Here is a 21,933-nt window from a genome sequence, read left to right on the forward strand (position 1 = left end):
GAGAGAACGTGAGGGGGGTCAGAGCTAATCTTGACGCTGCTGGAGGGGGGACCTATATAATTTTTCCTTTGGTGAAGCTCATTTTAGGACCCCCCCCTCCTGATAATTATTGCACAGTCCCTTATTCAATTTTATTTAATTTGGCAAATTTGAGAGCATTTTTTTGTTGTGTTCTCCTACTCCATAATGCCGCCTCGTGAAATTAGGAAGTTTCATGTCGTAGTGGTGCAGCGACGGCAGAGAAATGTACAAAATAGCATGATGCACACGCAAAGTTGTTGTCTCTTAATATAAACATATTATTTTTGCCGTTCTCCTTGCCGTCGCCGTCGTCTTTGGTTTTGTTGTCATCAAGAAATAGTGCTACCATAGTAACGTGGCGTCACACTTCTCCTCTCCATTTCGGATCGCTTTTCACGTTGACATGAAAAGGTATCTGGTATAGACGGAATAGCATGATCACCTGTTCACACTGCGCCAAAGGTGAGTTGCACAGAAACCTATACCGTATGTGAAAATTCTTAGATTTGTTAAATTTTTTAACGTGTAGAAGGCCCAGTTAAGGACAAGTCTCGATTCACTTTAATTTTTGACCTCATCACGTCATTTTATTGTTAAAAATAACCATCACTATAAAGACAATTAACAGAGTTCTAACAGTTAAAGATCTTATAAAATTTCATACCAAACCAAAGAACTTATATTTTGCTTAAGTCTCTTGGATTTACCCAAAGGACTATGACACAACACTCTTAAAATGTCATTATCGTACTTTCTATTCACAAAGATAAAGATTTAAATAGGCTGGATTACCAGCTGCTCTTCCGAAAATGGAACCGTGCTCCTACTTGACTGAGCAGTGGAAATGGAGTGCAATGTTTATACAACCTGAGTGCAGAGGCCCCATTCCCAATTCTTAGAATGCCACTGTTGTGAAGTTTGGCTTGAGACAAGCCTCGTTCCCAGCCTCCCAGGTCTCTCTTTTTCCTGTCACTCCCAGAGACAGGAAGAAAAGAGCCCCAGGGGATGAGGTTGGCTTAAGTCCAGCCTGGCTGCTGGGTTGGGTGCAGGCAAAACATCTTTTACTGAAAAAAAAAACACTTTTCGGGCTCAAATTACACTCTATCTCCTACACACTTGGTTGAAACATTAAATATCTGAAGTCCATGACACTAAACAAAATGGGTCTCCAACCCTAGTATCACGAACTGATTTTATAAGTAATAAATGAGGACCTTTGAGCCTCTTTGAAATAGAATTTCCTTACAAAAAGTATTCCAAATAATTCACACTCCCACTGATTATCTGAGATATTAAGAATCTGCTTGGTTGCAATGTTGACAAATTCAAACAATAAGATTGTCAACTCTTAAATCCATAATGCTTATAAGAGTATCTATTTCCCCACATTAAAACCTTATAAAAAATAAATGTCATTCAAATGGAGAAAATCATCAACAAAGATAAAATGTGTTCAAGTGATAATAAATAAATTCTCCTTATTAGTATATGAGAAATTGGTGGGATGAAAAAATGCGTAGATTATGTAATTTGGCGTTACTGGACTAACAGTGGTATTAGGTTCAGCACACTGTAATAATTAATTTGCATTTGTGAAATGAAAGACAAGTGTGGAAGTATAATTATAATACAAAATAATAGAGTTATACTGTTCTGTCAAATATAGTATTCTTTAGCTTGTGTGCACTTTGACACATTTTTCTATATTTCTGTATAAAAAATGTACACTTTTATTTATTATTTTCATATCTTATTAAATAACAATTTTGACATTGAGGGAAAATATGAATTTCAGTTAATTTTTTTGTCATCAATTGAAGATGCATCATTTTCATTGCCAGTGTGATCGTGTTCATGGAAGACCTTGAGCATTACTTGGCGAACATTTTCTGTTATCACTGAAACATCATCAGGGGTGGTTCCTTCAGTTGGTATGGGTTTCAGCACTTTAACTTTAATGATTCCTGCACAAATGGAAAAGCATAGTTAAGATTCTTTGGTCCAACACTGCTCTACGGCACATGTCAATCTTGATCTTTTTTTTAAGGTTTGGGTACCACTAACTATTTCAGTGGTCATATTGTTATACTCATACAATGTAACTGTGTCTCATGACATCTGTTTGAGAGTTTTAAAAGACTGTGTTTTGTTTATTAATCACTATTAAAATTTACGTTATTTTTTTTCTGACCAAAAACAAGCAAACATCCCCTATATATATTACATATATACAGTATATAGATTAAACAAAACAATTACAGAATAAAGACGTTTAGCATGTAATGTAATAAGAAGACTGAAAACTACATTGCCTTACATTAAAGAGGAAACTTCACTTTTATACGTACCAGACTCAAATAACTTGTTCTTCTTGTTGAAAATCGAACTGTAATCGTAAAATACAACTGGCACAATTGGAAGCTGACAATAAAATGGTATGAACAATTAAGTTAACTATTTAGAACAAAAGCTATTTAAAACACCGGCTCCTTCTTTTCACCTTAAAAATTTCAGGGTCTGAAAAAGTGACCAATGCGCCTAAAAATTGACTCTTCCAACATCTCACAATAGTTATTTGTTTCTGTGTTTTAAAATGTCTTATGTTCAGACAAGGTGTATGGCTGTTTTCATAGCTACCATATTGTTTATGGTAGTTATCACCGACTGACAATGCCTTGGGTATCTTATATATGTGGCAGGTCAAAATTAAATTCAGGTTAAAATTTCTTAACCTGGGCTGATTCTCAATTTCCCTCGTCTCCTAGCCCTAATTCATGAATAATTGGGGCTAGGGGACAAAAAGGAACTTGAGAATCAACGTAGGTTAAAAAATTTTAACCTGGATATAATTTTGACCTGTAACATATATTGTACACACATGCTTTCTTTCTTATGAGGTCACTTTTTCCAGTGCTTCGCAAACTCTGCAAAATTTCCTTCAGTTACGGTAGGTGACAAAAAGAAGTTTTTTACAAGGGCTAGATATAGAATGGGTTTCAGAGATGAAAAAATTGATCTTGCTGATTTCAGAAACAATGAATCATGGTAAAAACACAGTGGCTTGCATCTTGACATGATCCGCCGTCATGATCACAAAACCTGACTCATGTTTCTTTCAAAAATTTTGAAATTAAGAACGATTATGAATCAAGGGGCACTTGTTAATTTTTGGCCTAATTTCAAGAACAGATGCTATTAACATACAAAAGGTAACTTCTTGAAACAAATCTGCAAATACAAGATTATGCCTAGAGGATTGGAAAAATTCCTGGTGACCAGCTAACGCCATCTGGCTACCTTAAGTTTTTAATATGTCGCCAGATGGTGCCTGCATCAAAAAGTTAATTTCAGACCCGGAATGTTTTAGAAGAGAGGGCATTACAAAAGGGAGACAAACTAGCTAAGGTCAAGACAAGTCCTTTGTCTTAATTCAATATTGACTTAGATGTACATGTAACTCAACTCTCTAAGCCATCTATGTTTTTAACGATTAAAATCAGTTAGGTTTCAATGCACTAATGGAACTTGTCTTGTTGACTTCACTTGCCAGCAACAATTTGATATTTCACAATGAAATGACGCTATTACCTATTTTACTTGCAGCAGTATATCTTGGCACTAGGAACTGTTCTTCCAAAATCGTTCACGGGAGCTTTTTCTTCCAATAGCGGCCTTGATGTTCGTGAAGTTTAAGCGAAATCTTCATCCCAAAATATCTCGATAACGCTCTTACAGATTTCGCTTAAACTTCACAAACATCGAGGCCGCTATTGGAGGAAAAAGCTCCCGTGAACGATTTTGGAAGAACAGTTCCTAGTGCCGAGATATACTGCTGCAAGTAAAATAGGTAATAGCGTCATTTCGGTGCTATGACAACTCCGATGCTGTTGCAACCCTGATCATAACAAATTTTCATCTTTATCTAATACAACTGTGGTGGCAATTTTTTCAAAACTTTGTTTATGTCGACGTAGTTTATGCTCAAACTTGGGAGGTATTGGCCCTGAAAAACTGTATCGAGCCACCTTAACAAAGTATGGCTTTTGCTTGCCCTTTTTCCCCCTCTCCCCCCCCCCCCCCTACAAACTAACAAACAAATAAGTACTCCTCAGACTCCCTTTAAAATACTGAAAAGCTGACATTTTAACCCATTCGCCCCTGAACCGCCCATGCGGATCCACGTCCTTTCTACCCTTTGTGACGTCATCAGTTTTAAGAGTCAAGAAGAGGCAAAAAACCATGTAACATTGACCTGAAAATCTCCATGAAAATCTTGTTCCATTGCCCACCTACCTTTCCTTTCACCTAATCCTAAGATCCTAAAAGCTTTCCTAAAAACTATTCCCACCAAAATGAAGCCTACTAAATGCCCAGCAAGAGAAACAATTAAATGAGGCAAGGAAAGCGAAAAAAGAGGGGAGGAGAGAAAGTGAAAAGTAAAAGTCAAGACTCCTGTGTCACTTTTAAACCCCAAAACTATCTCGAAATTTTGCTTTCTGCGCATGCCTGAACTTCGCAAGCTGACATGTTGCATCTGGATCAGAAGGCCATGAAGTGTACGACCTGTAAACCAGTTTGTGGTAAGTTTTAGCTCTTTATAGCACGACAGTGACCAGAAAACCACTCGACTAGCTTCAAAACGTGTTTTTCGGCAAAATCTCCAGGAGCGAATGGGTTAAATACTAGGCCTTCATTATTCACCCTGATGCACAAAAAGGGCTAGTACTTGTAATGGCACCTTGTTAAACTCTTTACATTGGTAGATTGACCTCATCAACTAAGTTGATGTCAACAAATTTATTATTTATCATTGTTTTCCTTCCTGGTTGAGACTAGTAGGTCAGAATGGGAGAAGTTAACTCCCAAAGTTTATGGAATGAGTTTTTACACCCAGACAGGTATGGCACAGGAGTTAGAGCAACAACTTAACTTCCTGTCTCTATAATTGTAAATCTAAATTTTATATTGGGAGAATGTTTCACTGAAACTAAAGAATGCAATCCTAGAGAAGCAGTCATTTTTTACATTACCTGAGTTTGTTGAGCCAAATGAAATGCCCCTTTCTTGAATGGTAGAAGAGTACCAGACTGGCTTCTGGTTCCTTCTGGGAAAATCCAAACATTTATCTGAAAAGAAAAAAGCTGAAGTGTTCTCATGACAGTCCAGAGTCTATGGAGTCAGAGCAAACAAAAACAATTAAACTTCTCGACCTTACTGGAGTTTGAAGTTCTGGACATAGCTGGCAAAATTTCCCCACATTGTTCACTTTTTACAACTTTATAACAGAATTATAAGAATAAACACCCACAGACATCTGTGACCACGTATGTAGTAGAACTTTTGTCTGCTTTCCCATAGAGAGGAGAAGTCGTTACGTCACATTGCCATGGTAGCAAAAATTTTGGATGACAACAAACCGAAAAAGTCACTTAAAAGTCTATTCGCACTATTTCAAACTTCACCAACCTTATACAATTTCATTTAATTAGTCAAATCTTTGTGAAATTTTCTTTTGGGCCGCATCCATTGTTATCTAAGTTAAGAAAAAAAAAAGCGGCAATTTTTGTATTTGTTCACCAACTCCATAAAGCGGGCTCTTGAAATTAGGAAGTTTCATGTCATAGTGGTGCAACAACGGCAAACAAATGTACAAAACAGCCTGATGCATGTGTAAAGTTGTTGATTGTTAATATAAACATATTATTTTTTGCCGCTCTCTTTAACGTTGCCGTGGTCGCTGGTTTTGTTGTCATACAGAAATTGTGCTACCATGGTAACATGACGTCACACTTCTCCTCTCTATTGTCTTGAACTAATACCATTCTTTCCCTTTGAATTTACACAACCTTATTAGCCCTATACCCTTTGGGGAGATTTCACCCTATTTATTATTAAATTATATATCATTTACAACATTTGAATTCCACTGATGAGCTCATTTTAAAGATCACATCAGCATTTCTACAAAGGTACATAATTTTTAAAATGAATTTGAAATGTGAAAGATTGAACTGTTAAAAAAGTGCTTATTTCTTAATATATCAAATTATTTTAATATCATACCCTTAAACAAAATTTTGTTTTGCAGCTTTTCTCATGAGAGAATTTAGTCACTCTCCAGCCACAACTTTCCCCTTCTTGTATTTTCTACTTCTTAACTTGTGTTAAAGTAGTACCTATGTGGTAAATATTTCGTTAAGTTATGGGCTGTTGGCTAAAGTGAACTAAGAAATAACCTTCAATAACTAATAGACCTTTTCACAGTTTTTCAACTTTTGACATGGACAAGTTAGGGAATATCCGTCGACACCACTGGAAAGAGCACCTTAATATTAGCAAAATTGCCAAATTTGAAAGTGATACATCTTAACCCTTTAAGCCCCAATATCCACAAGCAAATTCTCCAAACTGATCTCTATACATTTCTTTAAAGAATGAGTTGAGAGAATTTGAGAAAAGATCACAGCATTTTCTCTTAGGTGATCATTTAATTAATTCTCACAACCTAATCGCTTGACATTGTATGGATATCATTAGGAGAAAATTGATGTTGGTCACTTTTGGGACTTAAAGGGTTAAGCAAGTGAAGATAAAGCTCCACAAATTTGCAAAATTTACAGATGATTGTATGGTGGGGGGCAAGTTTGTGCCGCCCACAATACAAACATCCATAAAATTTTGCAACTTTGAGGAGCTATATCTGTGTTAGTTTTCAACAAATAACTTTCAAACTAGGCAATACTATAAATCTTAAGGCACTCTTTTCAGTGGTGTCGGCAGATTTTCCCTAACTTGTCCATGCCAAAAGTTGAAAAAAAAAGGGAAAAGGTGTGTTTACATATATGTCCTTGTCTCAAAACACAGCCCACTAAGCAACCACAGCCTCTACCCCTGTCCCCATTCCGCCCCAAAACCCCCGCCCCTCCCACCAGCTGTTGGAACATCAGCTTGTTTTTATTGCGAAACGCGTAAGCGTGCATAGCAATGTATGGATACAAAGGTCATTTTCGTCATCTTTCTACCGCACAAATGTACCTTTTCCTCAAGGATCCTCTTTAAAGTCTTGTCCATAACATTCCTAGCGCTCTTAGAATGTCCTCTGTTGATAAAGATGACTCCGTAGAGCCAAGCCGCGAAACCAAACAATGGGACAAATAGTAATTCTTTCTTCGCCAGGAAAGTGGTTCTACGCGGTGTAGTCTTTAGCAAAGGAAACATATCCAAAGAACTCTGGTGATTTGCTACCACAACAAAATTCTTTCCACTGAGAGAGTTAAAAATGTCAAGTCCTTCAACATCGACACGTATAGCAAAAAATTTGACCAAACAGTTGTAAACAAGACCTTTGGCACGACTCCAGTTTTCCACATCAAACGGGTGAAACACTCCAATCACCAAAGCGTAAATTGCAGCAAACAACATGAAACAGTTGAAGGAAAAATACTTGATATGGAACCTAAAATTTCTCGATCTTCTATAAAGGACAACTAAACCAATAACGAGGCCCAAAATGCCAAAAAGAATGAATTTTAACAGCCACATTCTCAGTGAAACCCTCAAGCAAGAGAGCAAGCACGTTACCCAGAGTGCAATGGTTTGTTGAAATCCCAAAAGACCCTGCGCTCTTGGTAGCTATATAAACCCTGTTTCCCTTCAAGTTCTCAGTTACCTTAACACGAAGGCGTACGATCAGGGAAAGAGATATCTTTGTTTTTTACTTCACCTGTATTAACCATGGTGTTGGTCGATTTAAAACTCTTTAAAAACAGTATTCCATTTGTATATGAGAGAAAGATCGGTGTTTGTTCGCGATTTTTTACCATCGACTTGAGCGATGATTCAAAATGGAAAATTACGCCATGATGAACAATTTTGGAAACAAAAAATGTCATTCGGTGATTTTATCTTCACGTGGTAGTATGTCGAAGCAAGGAAAAAGCGTTAAAGTCGGTCAGAGGAAGGATTTTGTTCGAAATTTTCCACGCGTTCGGGGAGCAATGGAAATCATATTTCTTTTCATGACGTCACCAAGCGCCATATTGCAGGTGAGTGCGTTGATTCATGGGAAGGATGTTTTACGCTTTTTCTCATCCGGGAAACTTGCTTCCTGTGACCTTCATTTTACCGGCGTAAGGAAGACAACGTGGTTTCACACGCGATTGTCTTTTCTTTGCCAAAACGCAATTTTAAACGCTCGTCACCGCCTAATTGGAATGAGCAAAGATCTCTTAGACTACCCTTTCTGCCATGATGTCAACAAATACGAAAGGATGGTTAAAATTGGCCAAGGAACCTTCGGGTTTGTTGACTGTTTCAGTCCGCCATTTTGATAATTCGACTTGCTTTGTCGTTACGTTCAACGACATTGATTGTAAGAATTATTTTGCAGCGAGGTGTTCAAGGCACGCAACCGAAAGAATACCAAAGAAATCGTTGCCCTCAAGAAGGTCCTCATGGACAACGAGAAAGAAGGGGTATTTAATGTTCTTGTGAATACATGCTTTCCTTAGTGTTAATTTCGTAGAGTTCCATGTTTGTTTTGTAGTGACTGAACTTTTGGTGTTTTTTGCACCATATGTTCAGTTCCCTATCACGGCCCTCAGAGAGATTAAGATCCTTCAGTTGCTGAAGCATGAGAATGTGGTTAACCTGTTGGAGATTTGTCGTACTAAAGGTAAGTCGTGTTGTCCTCCCTTCGCCTACGTAATATGTGTCAGAATGCATGGTTTAGAGTGTTTTTGCTATGGAGCTGTCTTTGTGTCTTGCTGGATACCTGTCGATAATATGAGCTAACATTAAGATTTATATTCAAGATGTGGATTGTTAGTGCTTTGATATTCTCTTTTTAAATTGACAACTTAATTTTTTTAAGGAAAAAAATGTCTTGCATTGACCAAAGAGGCTAAACGTAATCTTATGATAACTGGGTGACATCCTGCATGCTCATTTATGGAGAGCTATAGACCAAGGGAATGACCTAATGGGGAAACTGGCCGCTTCGATACAAATTCATTTTGATGCACACCCAAGCAGTGAAATTGCAGAGAAGTTTCATTCACTTCATGCATCAGTGCTTGACTTTCAGAAAAAAATGTTGGGGCCGGCTGGCCCCCAAGTTTTCATTTTTGGTTGGCTGAACAAGACAGTATTCTACAATCTTGGACAAAATAAATGGAAAACCTACACCCCCCCTCCCCCCCAAATCAAGGATGGGAAAATGGTGCGTTTTTGCCCTTCGCGTGGCTTGATCCTTGATTTGGGGGGGATGGGGGTTTGCTGTTCCATTTTATTTTGTCCAAGATTGTAGTCGCCAAAAATTGTATTTAAGAACTAACAGAATACAATAAACTTAACCTCTTTTACTTAGCCATACCAGAGAAAGAATGCTTTACACTTCCTTTGAACTTTCTTTCGAGTAGTTTTCGCTCGAGGCTCGGTTACCAGCTTGTGTTCAGAAAAATGAACCCGCACTCAAGCGTACATCTCCTCAAACAAGTATTCAAGCAATGGAATACACAATTAGATAAACAAACTTTAGGAATCACAAAAAATCTTCTTTCTGTTATTAAAGAACAAAATCTGCAAAATTTGTCTTGTATCCCATGTATTGGCATATTCAGAAATGAACATCAGTGAAACTTGATCTATTTCACAGTTGCCTAGCATGTGATCGAAAGTCCTCCAGAAAGAGAAAACGTCGCTAATGTTTTCGGGCAAAGCATTTGATTTCGTGAGAAGTCTGTGAGACAAACAGCATGAGTACAACAGTACTTCTTTAGAAGTCAATAAAGTATGGCAGAGCTTTTGCTCAACAGAAATTTTCATAAAGTTGTTTACAAGAGGCTTGAGAAATATGCGCTGTTGTTCTCGATTAGCTTAAGCTTTTATCAGATTAATCTGCTATTGAGTCCGCAATCAAGATGTGTGTTCGACATAAAGAAATAGTTTTAAATAAGCACTAAAATTCATTGCCAAAGAAACACAGGACGACCTGTTGAGAATTGGGATCGATTTGTCCGAAAGTCAATAAGACTTCCGTTGAAAACTATCTGTTCGTTTTGTAAAGGATAACAAATTATCGTTAGTGCACGCTTTTGCCAAAGAAGAAAGTCACCTATCTTGAAATTGACACAGTATGTTTTGTAAAGATTGTCCAAGTTTCAGCCCAGCGTGGAAAGAAAGTTGTGTCGGATAACACGGGGCTAGTCGATTTTGCTATCGGGCTAGTGATTTTTGTTCTTAACTTGCCCGACGGTTATGTTATTCTGAACAGACTCTGTGGATTGCTCTTAATATTAAGACATTAACTTTTGAAAACTATTAAGGTTGTTTAATGTTGACGCAAATTCAGTTTTGTCTCGTCTGGAATAACTCAATCCTGGCCATTTTGGGTCTTAGTTTGGTCGAATTTTACTTCATAAAACCCTCAGGGTTCGCAAATACGCCAAATGTGGCGTATTTTACGCCAAAATTGTTCAGATGACTCCACGGAGGTTACGGAGGGAGTCACTTCGACTCCAGAAATTTTCGGTAACAAGCACAGTTTTGTCCTTACCTTTTTCACAACAAATACAATTCACGTTAATTGTAAACGTTGTAAACCTTAATTAAATCATCGAAATTAAAGAATTATACTGCACGACAAAACAGGAAGAGGGTAAATTACGATCAAGGTTTACTCGATGACCGCCATCATGGATTTGAGCTTTCCAGGTCAGCAGACCGCCACGGCTACTTCGTGTATCCCTCACGATAGTGTGTACATGCCAGGACCACGTGCTGGAAAGTCTGAAAATGGCTTTTTTCATTGTGATACTTGACTCCAAATATTCCAAAATGACTCCAAAATTTGTGAAGCAGAAGTCACACTGACTCCACTCATCAATAAGATTTGCAAACCCTGAACCCTTATTGCTCTTTGTAGTGCTTTTACATCGCGATACAAAGTTTTCATAACACTAACGCGACAGTCTTGCGTATCAGTGAATCCATATTAGGAAGTAAATTTTGATTGGTTCTCAAAAAAACCCCAGCATTGGAACAGAGTTTTACGCTTCAGGGTTATATGCTTCTGGTAGCAGTGAATATTAAAGTTGTTTGTAATGTCTAAACTGCAAAATACAGGGCCACCTACCATACAAGGTGTCTTATTTGAGGCATTTTCGTTAACTGTCAAGTTAAATGAGCTACCAAATATATAGGTCAAAGCCATCCACTACCAAGATTGTGACTTCCATGTGATGTGATAGTCAAGTGGGCAAGTGAGCTTAAAAAGTCAACTTGACCAGACCATGGGGCAGGCTGTTTTTCAAACACTGCTTTTTAGCTCTGAGAGAAGTATGGTGTCCCCCAAGTTGATTGTTATCTGCTACAGCAAAAGTTACTGCTCTACCTAGGTATTTTTATTTTATTCTGCTGTCCCAAAAATTGTCATACGTTTATGTTTGGCCAATTTAAATTGGCCCCTACAGCTGGCATTATAGAAAAAGTTATGTTATTCACTTGTCATTTTACCTGGGATCTAAACCTGGATTAAATAAAATTCATGTGAAAGAGATAGATAATAATTGGCATAAACTTGTACCGCTATTATTTTTCAAAATTGATACTTTCATTTGGAAAATTTGATCAATTACATGAAGAGCATCTTTGTCTCTGGTAGCAGTGAAGATGCAGTTTGTCAACAGACTTACTGGCCTCACCAAAATCGTGGGAAAAACAACAAAGTTAATAATCTATAGCTTCGATGATTCTGGGGCTCATGTCCTTAATGAAGACCTGCTTACTAACTCTTTCTCACTCTCACTTCCTCTTTTGTAGCATCTCCGTACAACCGTAATAAGGGGAGTATCTACCTTGTGTTTGAGTTTTGTGAACATGACCTTGCTGGCCTGCTGAGCAATCATAACATCAAGTTCTCATTGTCAGAGATGAAGAAGTTAATGCAGATGTTGTTGAATGCACTCTACTTCATCCACAGCAATAAGATTCTACATCGAGATATGAAGGCTGCAAATATTCTCATTACTAAGAATGGTGTTTTGAAACTAGCTGATTTTGGGCTAGCTCGTGCTATTCATTTAAACAAAGAACAAACACAACGCTACACCAACAGGGTAGTCACTCTTTGGTACAGACCACCGGAATTGTTACTAGGAGAGAGAAATTATGGCCCACCCATTGATTTATGGGGTGGAGGCTGCATCATGGCAGAGCTTTGGACACGAACACCTATAATGCAAGGAAATTCGGAGCAGCACCAGTTGACCCTAATAAGTCATTTATGCGGCTCAATAACAACTGAAGTGTGGCCTGGAGTGGAAAAGCTGGATTTGTTCAACAAGATGGTGCTGCCTGCAAATCAGAAACGGCGTGTCAAGGAAAGACTGCATAGCTATGTGAAAGATAAACTTGCACTTGATTTGATTGATCAGATGTTGACGATTGACCCAACCCACAGAATTGACGCCGATACTGCTTTGAATCATGATTTCTTTTGGAGTGATCCTTTGCCAACTGACCTCACTCGTACTCTGAGTTCTGTCAGTACTTCCATGTTCGAGTTTCTGGCACCACCTCATGGACGCAGAGGACAGGTACAGCCTACTGCAGCTGCTGCCCAGGCTCGTGCTGCTGCTGCGGCTGCAAATCAGTCCAGTGTTGTTCAAAGTGGGACATTTGACAGGGTATTTTAATTTTATATTATGGACATGATTGACTAAGTTGCATTTATGACTGTCAACATAATTATAGTGAAGTATACAAAAAATGTTATCGTATTTAAGGCATTAATCACAGCAAATAAATGAAAGACACAGGGAGAAATACAAACAAAATAGAAAACAACAAAAAAATTGTAAAAGAAAAAGAAAAAAGCAACAAAAAAAACAAAAGAAAAAGAATTTACCAACAAAAAATTTCAAAAATTTTTGTAAGAGAAAGAAAAAAAAACATAAATATGAAGGTCATGCTTTTAAACCTCAAAATCAAAGCTTTTTATTGCAGTGTGTTGTGTAACCATTGATGCAATTTTCAAGCTCCTTGCTAGTTTGTTTTGTTAACAAGGCTTGGTACAATTTTGTAGTTCATAAAATTAAAATAGTACAGTGCTAATGGAACAATAATATCCTTAAAAACATTAATTCTAGCAGTGAAACGTTATTGCTGTATAAGTATTGTGTATACGCAGACTGTGAAAGAAATCACATAGAGTTGGCTCATCAAAACATTGAGGGCTTACTACTTTTAAAAGTTCTGCCAAATAGAAATTAAGTTGTGACATACAAGTAGCACAATAGATGTTTTTGCCATTGTAAGTCCTATGAAAGGTGACTTAAAGTTGTTTGGTATTCACCTCATGTTAAGTTTGAGTGCAAGATTATTTTTGTATTTTTTTTTAATGCATTTAACAAAGCTGGAAATAATAGTTGGCTGATGAAATGCCATAGTTAAACAGATAATTTAAGGTTTTGAGCCATGCTGGGACATGGTGTATATGCCCTTAAGTGGCTGCTTGAAGTATGCATTTTACTTCAAAAACAATTTATACAAAGAAATGATATTGCCACTTACTTTTGCTGTGAATTGCTGGCATAACTTGGAATTGGCTCTGTGACTTACAGTTGATCGATAAATTATTTCCAGCTCTGCAAAGTACCAGTGTGTAAACAGACATTTATAACAAAGAATAGCCATCATGTGGCTATGTTTTCAAAACAGTTTTTCCTGTTCACTTCCCTTTTTTTATATTCTTTACAGTTCAAATATGTCCTTTTGGATGCCTTGAGCTAAGTGCAGCTGTATTTAAATTGTATAGTATAAATCTTTCAAACCATAGCAGAGGTGTCCTGTTTTTGTTTGAATTTAAACAGTTCTTTTAAGAAATTTCCTAAGTGGCCAATGTTGTCATAAAGAAAAAAAATAAGGGTAGAGTGATAGACTGTTTACTACACTGGTTATACCTAGCACTAACATAGAATGGCAATAAACTAAAACAGAAGAACTTTATAAAATGTGTCTTTTCTTATTTGTGTTGATTCATCCTCTTTCTATAAATATGTAAAAATTGGTGTTCAATACCACCGTGCTAGCAGTAGGACCCAATGTTATTGACTAGTGTCCAGTTCCCCAACTTTCTAATCAACTTTCAAGAAATAATTTATTAAATATGGCTGACTTAATTTCAGTGCCTCAGGAAAGCAGAGTTTTGTTTGGGTCTGATTTTAATCATTCAGATATACTAAACAGTTGGGAATCAGGCCTTGCATGTACTCAGGCATGCACAGATTACATCCTCAAAGATGCAAATTTAGGTAACAATAAAACCCCGAAACAGATTCAAGCATGTTGGCCTGTTTTAAGGTTTAACCAGCATGATGCACTTTTCAACATTAATGAACTTATGCAACAGGATGGGAGAGGAAAGAAGATGGCAAACCTTGCGTGTCAAGCGAGAGAATAATTTTGTTTGAAAAAAAATTCCATCAAACTTCATCTTCCTTTAAACAGATTTTTTTGTGAAAGACAGAAAACATGTTAAGTGAAGATCAGTGACAACAAAACATGCAAGCAATAGCCCTGTCACCTTTGTCACACACAAGCATTTTGCCATCCTCTTGTTTCTGCTGTCATGTTGTGTAAACTCGCTATTGTTGCACAAGAGCTGCAACGTTTGTTGATTAACAACAAAACCATGTGTCCCAAGTTACAGCCTCTCTGAGTGTGAAGAATATTTCTTTATTGTGGTTTGGCACTGTTGGCCAAAACAATGTAGTAAGATTTTTGTGGCTACTGCCTCTCTTTACAGAAGACTAGACATCATTTCATGGTCTATTTATTGTAAGTAGGTAAGCATGTTAACCTCTATGGGAAACCCAATACTGTGCAAAAAACAAACTAGGCCTAGTTGTTGTTGCAGCCACTTAGTAGTCAAAAAATGCTTTTGATGATGACAAGGGCGGAAGTATTTTACAGAGAAGTTGGAACTGAGTTAGGAATATCGAAGTTGATCTAACAGAACATTTTGTATTACATCTTACTTCACAGGATTTGTTACGTATATCAGCCATACGGTCTTCAAATGTGATGGAGAGCAATAAGTTTAGCTTTTTACCTGGCCCCGGTTGTTCAAATGTTGGATAGAGCTACCCACCGCCTAAATCGCTATCCAGCGGATATTAAAGTGTTAGGGAAACCACTGCGTTATCCACTTGGATAGATTTGTTTCCAGTAGATAGCGCTATCCAACCTTCAACCAATGGGCGCCTGGAATCTATCCCTGAATAATATACTAGCCCAAACTCGTTTCACGAGTATGATTATTATTGATTCTACTAATCAACAATAACTGGGACAAGGGATTAAATCGACTAGTGCATCCCCAGTAACAATCCCAGAACCATGTATGGAACACATTTCAGCTCCACTTTCCTTCTCGTTTCTAAAGTGGCGAATAGCATCCACCAAAAACCAGCAACAATATCGACCGCCCACCCAAATGCAAATTTTGTGTGTCCACCATAGGAAGATTCAAAGGCTGCTATTCAAAAGCTTGTCCCTTGCTGGAGTGGGTTTACCTCTCATAAAGAGGTAGTGCTTAAAATGCCGCCTTTCGACTCTTTTCAGGGTGGACACAGCCTGTTCACAGACCCTCTATTTTCTCTGTAGAGATTGTTGAGTGCGTGTATGAAAATAAGGGGTATGGAATGGTTCCTCGAAAAATGTGGGTCTCGAAAATTTTGGCTCAATCTCAAAATCTCGGAAGTGTTTTTGATGGGTCTTGTTTTCGGGTGATTTTGCGTCTCTGAGCCTCAATTTTGCAACTGGGGTCTCACAGTCTCGCAAAGTCTCAAATTTACCATTCTATACCCTAAAATGAAAATTGCGAGGGATTGATTGATTGTTAGTGCAAGGCACTCACATGCTTGCCAAATTATAGGCTAGGGTGGACAAGAATTTTACTAATAGCCTGAATATTTTCAGGCTTTCTTTTCGCAACTGCAAAAGGTGCATCTGCAACTGTGATGATTTTCGTTTCATTTAATTCTTTGTCCAGCAGTTTCAAATTTGTAAGTTTCATTTATGTATCAGTCTTTCAAGAATATCTCACTAGACAAACTCAGTTGATGAAGTGGAAATTATTGTGTTTCACTCCCTTAATGCCACAGTTTCCCTGAACCTGACCTGGGAGTCTTTTTTCCCCAAAACCTTTCTAACTGTCTTAAAGGGATACAATGTAGTCCTGTGTACCATATTCACCCATATTTGTGTTTTCCAATCTGGAATTGATTTCACCACCATCAGATAAACATTATTCTCTTGACTGTCAGTAGACAACAGCTGTCTGTCCAGTGTGGGCCGGCACTCATTCATTGGTAGTGCTTCTTTATGTCTTGAGTAGTTAATAGTTACAACTCTGTGCAATGCTTTTGTTAGGGTACATCGCCATAAAAAGAGACCAAGCAGTCCATTACATCCTCATCATTACCCAGTTCAGAAGAGTCAAAAGATATTTGTTGAGATGTGCCATTGGTGGCAGCAAGTACCAGTTCTTTGTCTTGTCTGACACCTTTTTTTTTCTGTGTTCTACCTGAAGAAAAGAAAAAAGGGAATTTAATATTAATAAAATACATTAATTTTATTCATATTGTTAAGCTCAATTTTTTAATAAATATATATATTATTTTATTATGTCTAGTTTTATTTATATTAATAAATTATCTATTTTTAATTCTTCTTCTTCTTCTTCGTCTTATTATTATTATTATTATTATTTGATTATGGTGAAACAGTCTCTCTTGGCAAGCAAACTGGTTCCTGTGAAATGTTAGGCATTGGTTTACTAAAAACAGGTTTCTGATTTTATTTCCTTGTTCTCTGACTTTTGTTACATTCAGGATCTTGAAAGCAATTGTAATATTATTGTTTGAGTCTTATTATTTCGTAGCCTGTGAGTAAGCTCATTTGTGCAATTTGAGCAAAATCATTTTGGTGGCCATCTAGCAAGGAAAAAATATGAGCCTTTTCCTCGGCCCATTGGTGAGTCCACCAACCGTCAAAACTTTTCCCCGAGCTCGCACAAGTGAGCCTGCTCGCAGGCTAATTATTTAGGCAGGGATAAAAAATCTGAGACTCGCAAAAGTTAACAAAACGTTAATTTTGAAATTTAAATAAAAAAACATGGTAAAAGGTTAAGACTCGGAGGTAGAAACAAACAGGCAAAAAATGAGATTTCAGACCCATCACAAATAATGTTTTGAGATGTAGAACTTGCAAAAATATTTTCCAAGACCATGATTTTGATAGTACAATATTATTGCCCCCCCCCCCTTTCATTTTACCTTGCTTTTCAGGAGTATTACTGCTATCACATTCATGCAATATGTTGCAAAGATTTCTGAAAAACCTGAAAAACAAGTTATTAAATATTTCTGTATAAGTGCAAGCCACCGACAATATGGCCTGTTGGTTGAACTTAAAAAGCAGGAGCACATAAGTTTTCCAGGAAAATGTGTTTTGAAAATATACCATTGCATTCAAGGAAATTTTCTGATTAATCAACAGGAAAAAAGGGTGTGGGGTGCATGTCAGCTTCCATAAAAATGTAACTTGAAGGATGTCAGTTCACCTCTCTGATGGTTCCACACACACAGCAACACTGACATGCAACTATTATAGTTTGAAAGTGAAGAACGTCCACAAGTACAGTCTTTGGTTCACTAGGCAGTGTTAGTTTATTTTTGGTTTTTCCATGAAAAAATACACATACCTATCTTTTCTCGTCTGATTCTCTTCAAGCTTCTTGTTGGCAATATTCACCAGGAACTTAACATACTAAGATGGGAAAATTTTCATAAAAAAATTATATAGTTATCACTCTAAGAAACTTGACATTATTTTCAACATGGAAGCAGAGCGTGGAAGTAAAATTACTATATCACAAGAAAAAATAACCAATTCCCATTTTTGGATATTTTAGGGTATTTAAAGAATACCCACAAAAATCCCAAATTTGGAAGAGTGAGACACGTCCCAATCAGGGAACTTGGTTGGGAATTCCCTGGTTGGGACTTGCCTCACTTTGCCAAATTTGGGATTTTTATGGGTATTCTTTAAATACCCTAAAATATCCAAAAATGGGAATCCGTTATTTTTTCCTGTGTATGTCCCCCTAGAAGGTTCCCATAGCTGCATTTTTTAGGTGGTGGTGTGCCCCTGCCTCTGAAAAGACTGTAATCGCTTATAAGGCCTATACCGTATACAGGGATGTGTCACTGAACAGGGTATGGGTTTTGTACTCTCTGTCCTAAACAGGGTATATAATAATAATTCATGCGAGTCTGTCCTAATTATAAACGGGGTATTGCCTGCACAATTAATTACATTTTGATTTGCTTGGTACTCTAAGTATACAGACGCAATAACTATAACATGAACTTGCTCCATTATTGCAATTGCCAATAAATGACCTTAAAACAAGACGGTGTGCATTTTGTCCTTTATCTTAAGCAAGGTATTAAAATTGAGGGTGTTGTCCTCAACAGGGTATGTATTTTAAAAAAGGAATGCAATATTATTTAAAATATTCTGGTACAAGGCTTTTGTCCCCTGAAAATTAAAATTATTTAATTTCCTGATGGATTCCATCTTAATCGTCCAGTCTTTTTAATTCTGGAAAGACAATATTATTTTGGGAAGGAATTTGGGCAGGGTAATGTTAATTTAGTTACCTTTTCAGAGACTAAAAGTTCTCCATCATGAACAAGTGGAACTTCCATGCTTTGAGTACTCCTTACAGCCTACAAAAAATATGTTTTAACTTTTTTTTTTAACTTGAGGTAACCAACATACTTTTACCTTTTTGTAGTCTAACTTAAGTGCTTGAAAGTTTGAGATTTGCCTCTGCCTGGGACCCAAAGATAATGCATGCTCAAAACAATTACAACAGCCTTTTACATGATGAGAGGGGGGAAATGAAAAATAAATTTCATCTAATGGCTTCCCTCACGTGTAATGACTAGTTAAATTACAAGTTGTTTTATCTGAAAATCTGAGTCTGTTGTCAACTGATTGTAAAGAACAAAATTGCTTGCCAGCGATGGACCTCAAGAATTTTTGGCTTTAAATAGTTCTTAAACTCACCAATATGACATTAGCCTTCTTTCCAATAACAATTCCAGAATTTTTAAAACCAGATACAAGGGCAGCTTTGAGCTAAATGAAATATAAATAAATACCGGTAATTTAATTTAATAATATTAATAATAATATAACTAATAATATTGTTATAATTGTAATATTATTATTATATACAAAATTTAATGAAATTATAGAAATAAAAATTATAAAAAAACTCATGTAAAATGATCCAATTTGATTTTTTTTTACAGGTAACTCACTCAACAGCACTCTGCAAGTTCCTCTTCAATAGTATATTTTGTTTTGATCTTTTCCACATCTGAGTAATTAAATCCTTTATTGCTGTTTCTTGTGAAATGTTATTATAATTTACTGGACAGGTATATATTGAAAAAAGCCAGTCACAACACTGACCTCAAGGGCCACCCTACCATGATTTATCCTTTCTGAGATTTCTATTTTTTAACATACTATTTATAAATGGAGGAAGCAACCGTACAACTACAACAAAACTACTGTTATTCTTGATTTAAGTCCGTTCTCCATCATTATGACACCTCAGATAAAATGCTTTACACAGGAAAAACCAAAGTAACCTTTGGCAAAGGCCCACATTTTTGTGGTTTTGTGGCAAAATGGCCAGCAACAGCTGTTTTGAATTAATAATGTCATCATCTCGGAATTCATTAAAAAAAATTAAATCATCACAAGCACCAAGTCTCTATTTGTGGCTCAGAATGCTCAAAGTTACATTCAAAGCATGTAGATTTCTTAGTAGTCTTCATGGTGCAGCACCTCTAGTTAGTTTGGACTACCTTAAAAAAAAGAATCCTTGTAGCCACCTTAGTTTATCTTAAAATTGCTGTCTACTCACCATTTGCTGACCACTCTCAAGGTCTTTACACTGCACATGCAAAACAAATGGTTCAAACTTGAAAACTGCACTTCCTTGGCAGTGCTGTAAAGAATTCAGCTACAAACAGTATTGAGAAACAATGAATGGTGAGCCAATAAAAAATATGCCTAGGAATACTATCTGGGAACTACCAACAAGATACACAACTAGTGGTGCACAAGTCATGAATGTTACTTACAGGTCAAAATTAAATTCACATTAAAATTTTTTAAACTGGGTCTATATGTCTCCTACAAAGCAGTTCTAATATATTATTCATGCATTTGGGCTATGAGACAAAAGGCAACAACCTGGGTTAAACTATTTTAACCTGAATTTAATTTTGACCTGTAACACATCATACACTTTCAGATCCTGTTTTCAAGAGATCTGACAACTTTGCTTTGTTATCTTATTACTTACTAATTCATCCTCATGAGCATTACTGTGGGTAACATACAGCCACTCACAATGCCTTTTTCTCTGATCTGCAAGCTTCAACAACAAATAGTTATAATAAACTGGACACTTTTTCTGACGTTTAGGTGTTAGATTTAAGTGTTAGCTATAATGTTAACAAATATAAATGCATTTTATGCAAAGATTTGGTGATACCAATAACAAGAACTCACTGGCAAGCAAATATACTCTGCGGCAGTGAAAGAGGCAGCCTACAAAGCCCTTGTGTGGCCTCATGTGGAATATGTCAGCTCAGTCTGGGACCCGCACTTAAAAAATGTGTCAAACAAATAGAGAGAGTACAGAGAACAGCTGCACGCCTCATTGACAACTGTGATGCGGGAACCGGGAACAGTTACCAACCTCTTGAACGAGTTAAACTGGATACTGCTGAAGTTACGAAGAACAATCAAGAACAATCTCAGGGTTAACCCTATTTCCACAAAGCAATTCATGGTGATGACGGCCTGGCTTTCCCAGACTATGTTATGAAGTGTGCAGAAGACATTCAAGTAACTCTAGCCAGAACAAGTTTATTGAACTGTCAAAGACTGGAAACGCATTACGCAGTGAAATTGTTAACATTAAGTCCGCTTATCGATTAAAAAAAGTCTTATTTGAGCATTCTAGCTAACGATGAATTTTAATATTGTACAATAATTAATGCTATGAATATTTTTATCCCTTTTATCTTCAGTAGGAGATTTTGTCATCGCTATCATTAGTATTAACTTAATTTAATTTATTTAGCTAGACGTCTTGCATCTTGGCACCCTATTGCAAGACTAGAAATTTTTGAACAATGGTTGAATGACTGAATGTAACAATCATGACAAAACAACTGTAGAATACCCTGCCAGTTCGAAGCTGTGTCCCTGAAAGAGCTGGATACGTGATATATGCGGATACGTAGTGACCGAGTATCCGCGTATCCACAAATGTTTAGGGTTGCTTTAAAGTGGCAGTGTATATTCTGCATTTAAGCTTTTTTAGAACCATAAAAAAATATAAAAATAAAAAATGTTCCGTGATTTACTGCCAACGATATATATTCTTTCCCTTGTCATATGGAAGTCTACAGAGGGATACGTGATGTGACCAGATTTACTTCATAATACACTCTGTCTTCACCCGAGGCTAAAGGCTAAAAGGACCAGACATATTCCTTTATTTCACTAACCTCGGAGAAAACAGATATCCTTCCTGAGCAAGAACTGGTAGTAAAAAAGTTTTCTTGAGCATTTATGTACTTCACTAAATCAATTATTTGGTCATCTATGCTCCCTTTTTTGCTAAGATCTACTTGAGAAAGACAGGACTCTTTCTGCTTGTTGAAGGCGGCCATTTTGAAAACAAAACCATACATAAAGTGTGAAATAAATCAATAATCATATATGAAGTACCTACCAAATTGATCTATA

At 36.8% G+C, this 21,933-nt stretch overlaps 3 protein-coding genes across 4 annotated transcripts; 1 reads left to right on the top strand and 2 right to left on the bottom strand.

The window, feature by feature from the left end:
* Positions 1 to 610: 610 nt before the first annotated feature.
* LOC140938971 (1-acyl-sn-glycerol-3-phosphate acyltransferase alpha-like) lies at positions 611 to 7,598 on the bottom strand. Its single transcript, XM_073388516.1, has 4 exons — positions 7,057 to 7,598; positions 5,052 to 5,147; positions 2,370 to 2,442; positions 611 to 1,985 (listed from the first exon to the last, which is right to left on the bottom strand). The coding sequence occupies exons 1-4, from the start codon at positions 7,561 to 7,563 to the stop codon at positions 1,813 to 1,815; spliced, it is 849 nt and encodes a 282-aa protein (XP_073244617.1). The 5' UTR covers positions 7,564 to 7,598; the 3' UTR covers positions 611 to 1,812.
* Positions 7,599 to 7,731: 133 nt separating this feature from the next.
* Positions 7,732 to 14,047, top strand: LOC140938969 (cyclin-dependent kinase 9-like). 2 transcript variants are annotated; one of them, XM_073388515.1, is made up of 4 exons: positions 7,732 to 8,066; positions 8,411 to 8,495; positions 8,605 to 8,695; positions 11,842 to 14,047. In XM_073388515.1, the coding sequence occupies exons 2-4, from the start codon at positions 8,475 to 8,477 to the stop codon at positions 12,714 to 12,716; spliced, it is 987 nt and encodes a 328-aa protein (XP_073244616.1). In that variant the 5' UTR covers positions 7,732 to 8,066; positions 8,411 to 8,474; the 3' UTR covers positions 12,717 to 14,047. The 2 variants fall into 2 exon arrangements, with proteins under 2 accessions (XP_073244616.1, XP_073244615.1); XM_073388514.1 differs by lacking the exon at positions 7,732 to 8,066 and adding an exon at positions 8,115 to 8,320.
* A 690-nt stretch (positions 14,048 to 14,737) lies between these two features.
* LOC140938972 (tRNA wybutosine-synthesizing protein 3 homolog) lies at positions 14,738 to 21,857 on the bottom strand. Its single transcript, XM_073388517.1, has 8 exons — positions 21,693 to 21,857; positions 20,477 to 20,548; positions 20,033 to 20,131; positions 19,162 to 19,233; positions 18,750 to 18,818; positions 17,789 to 17,853; positions 17,361 to 17,425; positions 14,738 to 16,609 (listed from the first exon to the last, which is right to left on the bottom strand). The coding sequence occupies exons 1-8, from the start codon at positions 21,855 to 21,857 to the stop codon at positions 16,452 to 16,454; spliced, it is 765 nt and encodes a 254-aa protein (XP_073244618.1). The 3' UTR covers positions 14,738 to 16,451.
* Between the last annotated feature and the right edge of the window lie 76 nt (positions 21,858 to 21,933).

The sequence above is a fragment of the Porites lutea genome, chromosome 5, assembly GCF_958299795.1.
Source record: "Porites lutea chromosome 5, jaPorLute2.1, whole genome shotgun sequence".
Classification (NCBI taxonomy): Eukaryota; Metazoa; Cnidaria; class Anthozoa; order Scleractinia; family Poritidae; genus Porites; species Porites lutea.

What these genes read in the sequence shown, in the direction of transcription:
- LOC140938971 (XM_073388516.1), bottom strand. Translation starts at nt 7,563, where the DNA reads ATGTGGCTGTTAAAATTCATTCTTTTTGGCATTTTGGGCCTCGTTATT. An exon ending in AGAGGATCCTTGAGGAAAAG is followed by an intron (nt 5,148 to 7,056) that starts GTACATTTGTGC and finishes TTTTCTTTTCAG; the next exon opens with ATAAATGTTTGGATTTTCCC. An exon ending in GAACAAGTTATTTGAGTCTG is followed by an intron (nt 1,986 to 2,369) that starts GTACGTATAAAA and finishes CCATTTGTGCAG; the next exon opens with GAATCATTAAAGTTAAAGTG.
- LOC140938972 (XM_073388517.1), bottom strand. Translation starts at nt 21,857, where the DNA reads ATGGCCGCCTTCAACAAGCAGAAAGAGTCCTGTCTTTCTCAAGTAGAT. An exon ending in AACTTTTAGTCTCTGAAAAG is followed by an intron (nt 17,854 to 18,749) that starts GTAACTAAATTA and finishes TTCCCATCTTAG; the next exon opens with TATGTTAAGTTCCTGGTGAA. An exon ending in AATCAGACGAGAAAAGATAG is followed by an intron (nt 17,426 to 17,788) that starts GTATGTGTATTT and finishes CTTGTTTTTCAG; the next exon opens with GTTTTTCAGAAATCTTTGCA.
- LOC140938969 (XM_073388514.1), top strand. Translation starts at nt 8,235, where the DNA reads ATGAGCAAAGATCTCTTAGACTACCCTTTCTGCCATGATGTCAACAAA. An exon ending in ATTGGCCAAGGAACCTTCGG is followed by an intron (nt 8,321 to 8,410) that starts GTTTGTTGACTG and finishes ATTATTTTGCAG; the next exon opens with CGAGGTGTTCAAGGCACGCA. An exon ending in GGAGATTTGTCGTACTAAAG is followed by an intron (nt 8,696 to 11,841) that starts GTAAGTCGTGTT and finishes CCTCTTTTGTAG; the next exon opens with CATCTCCGTACAACCGTAAT.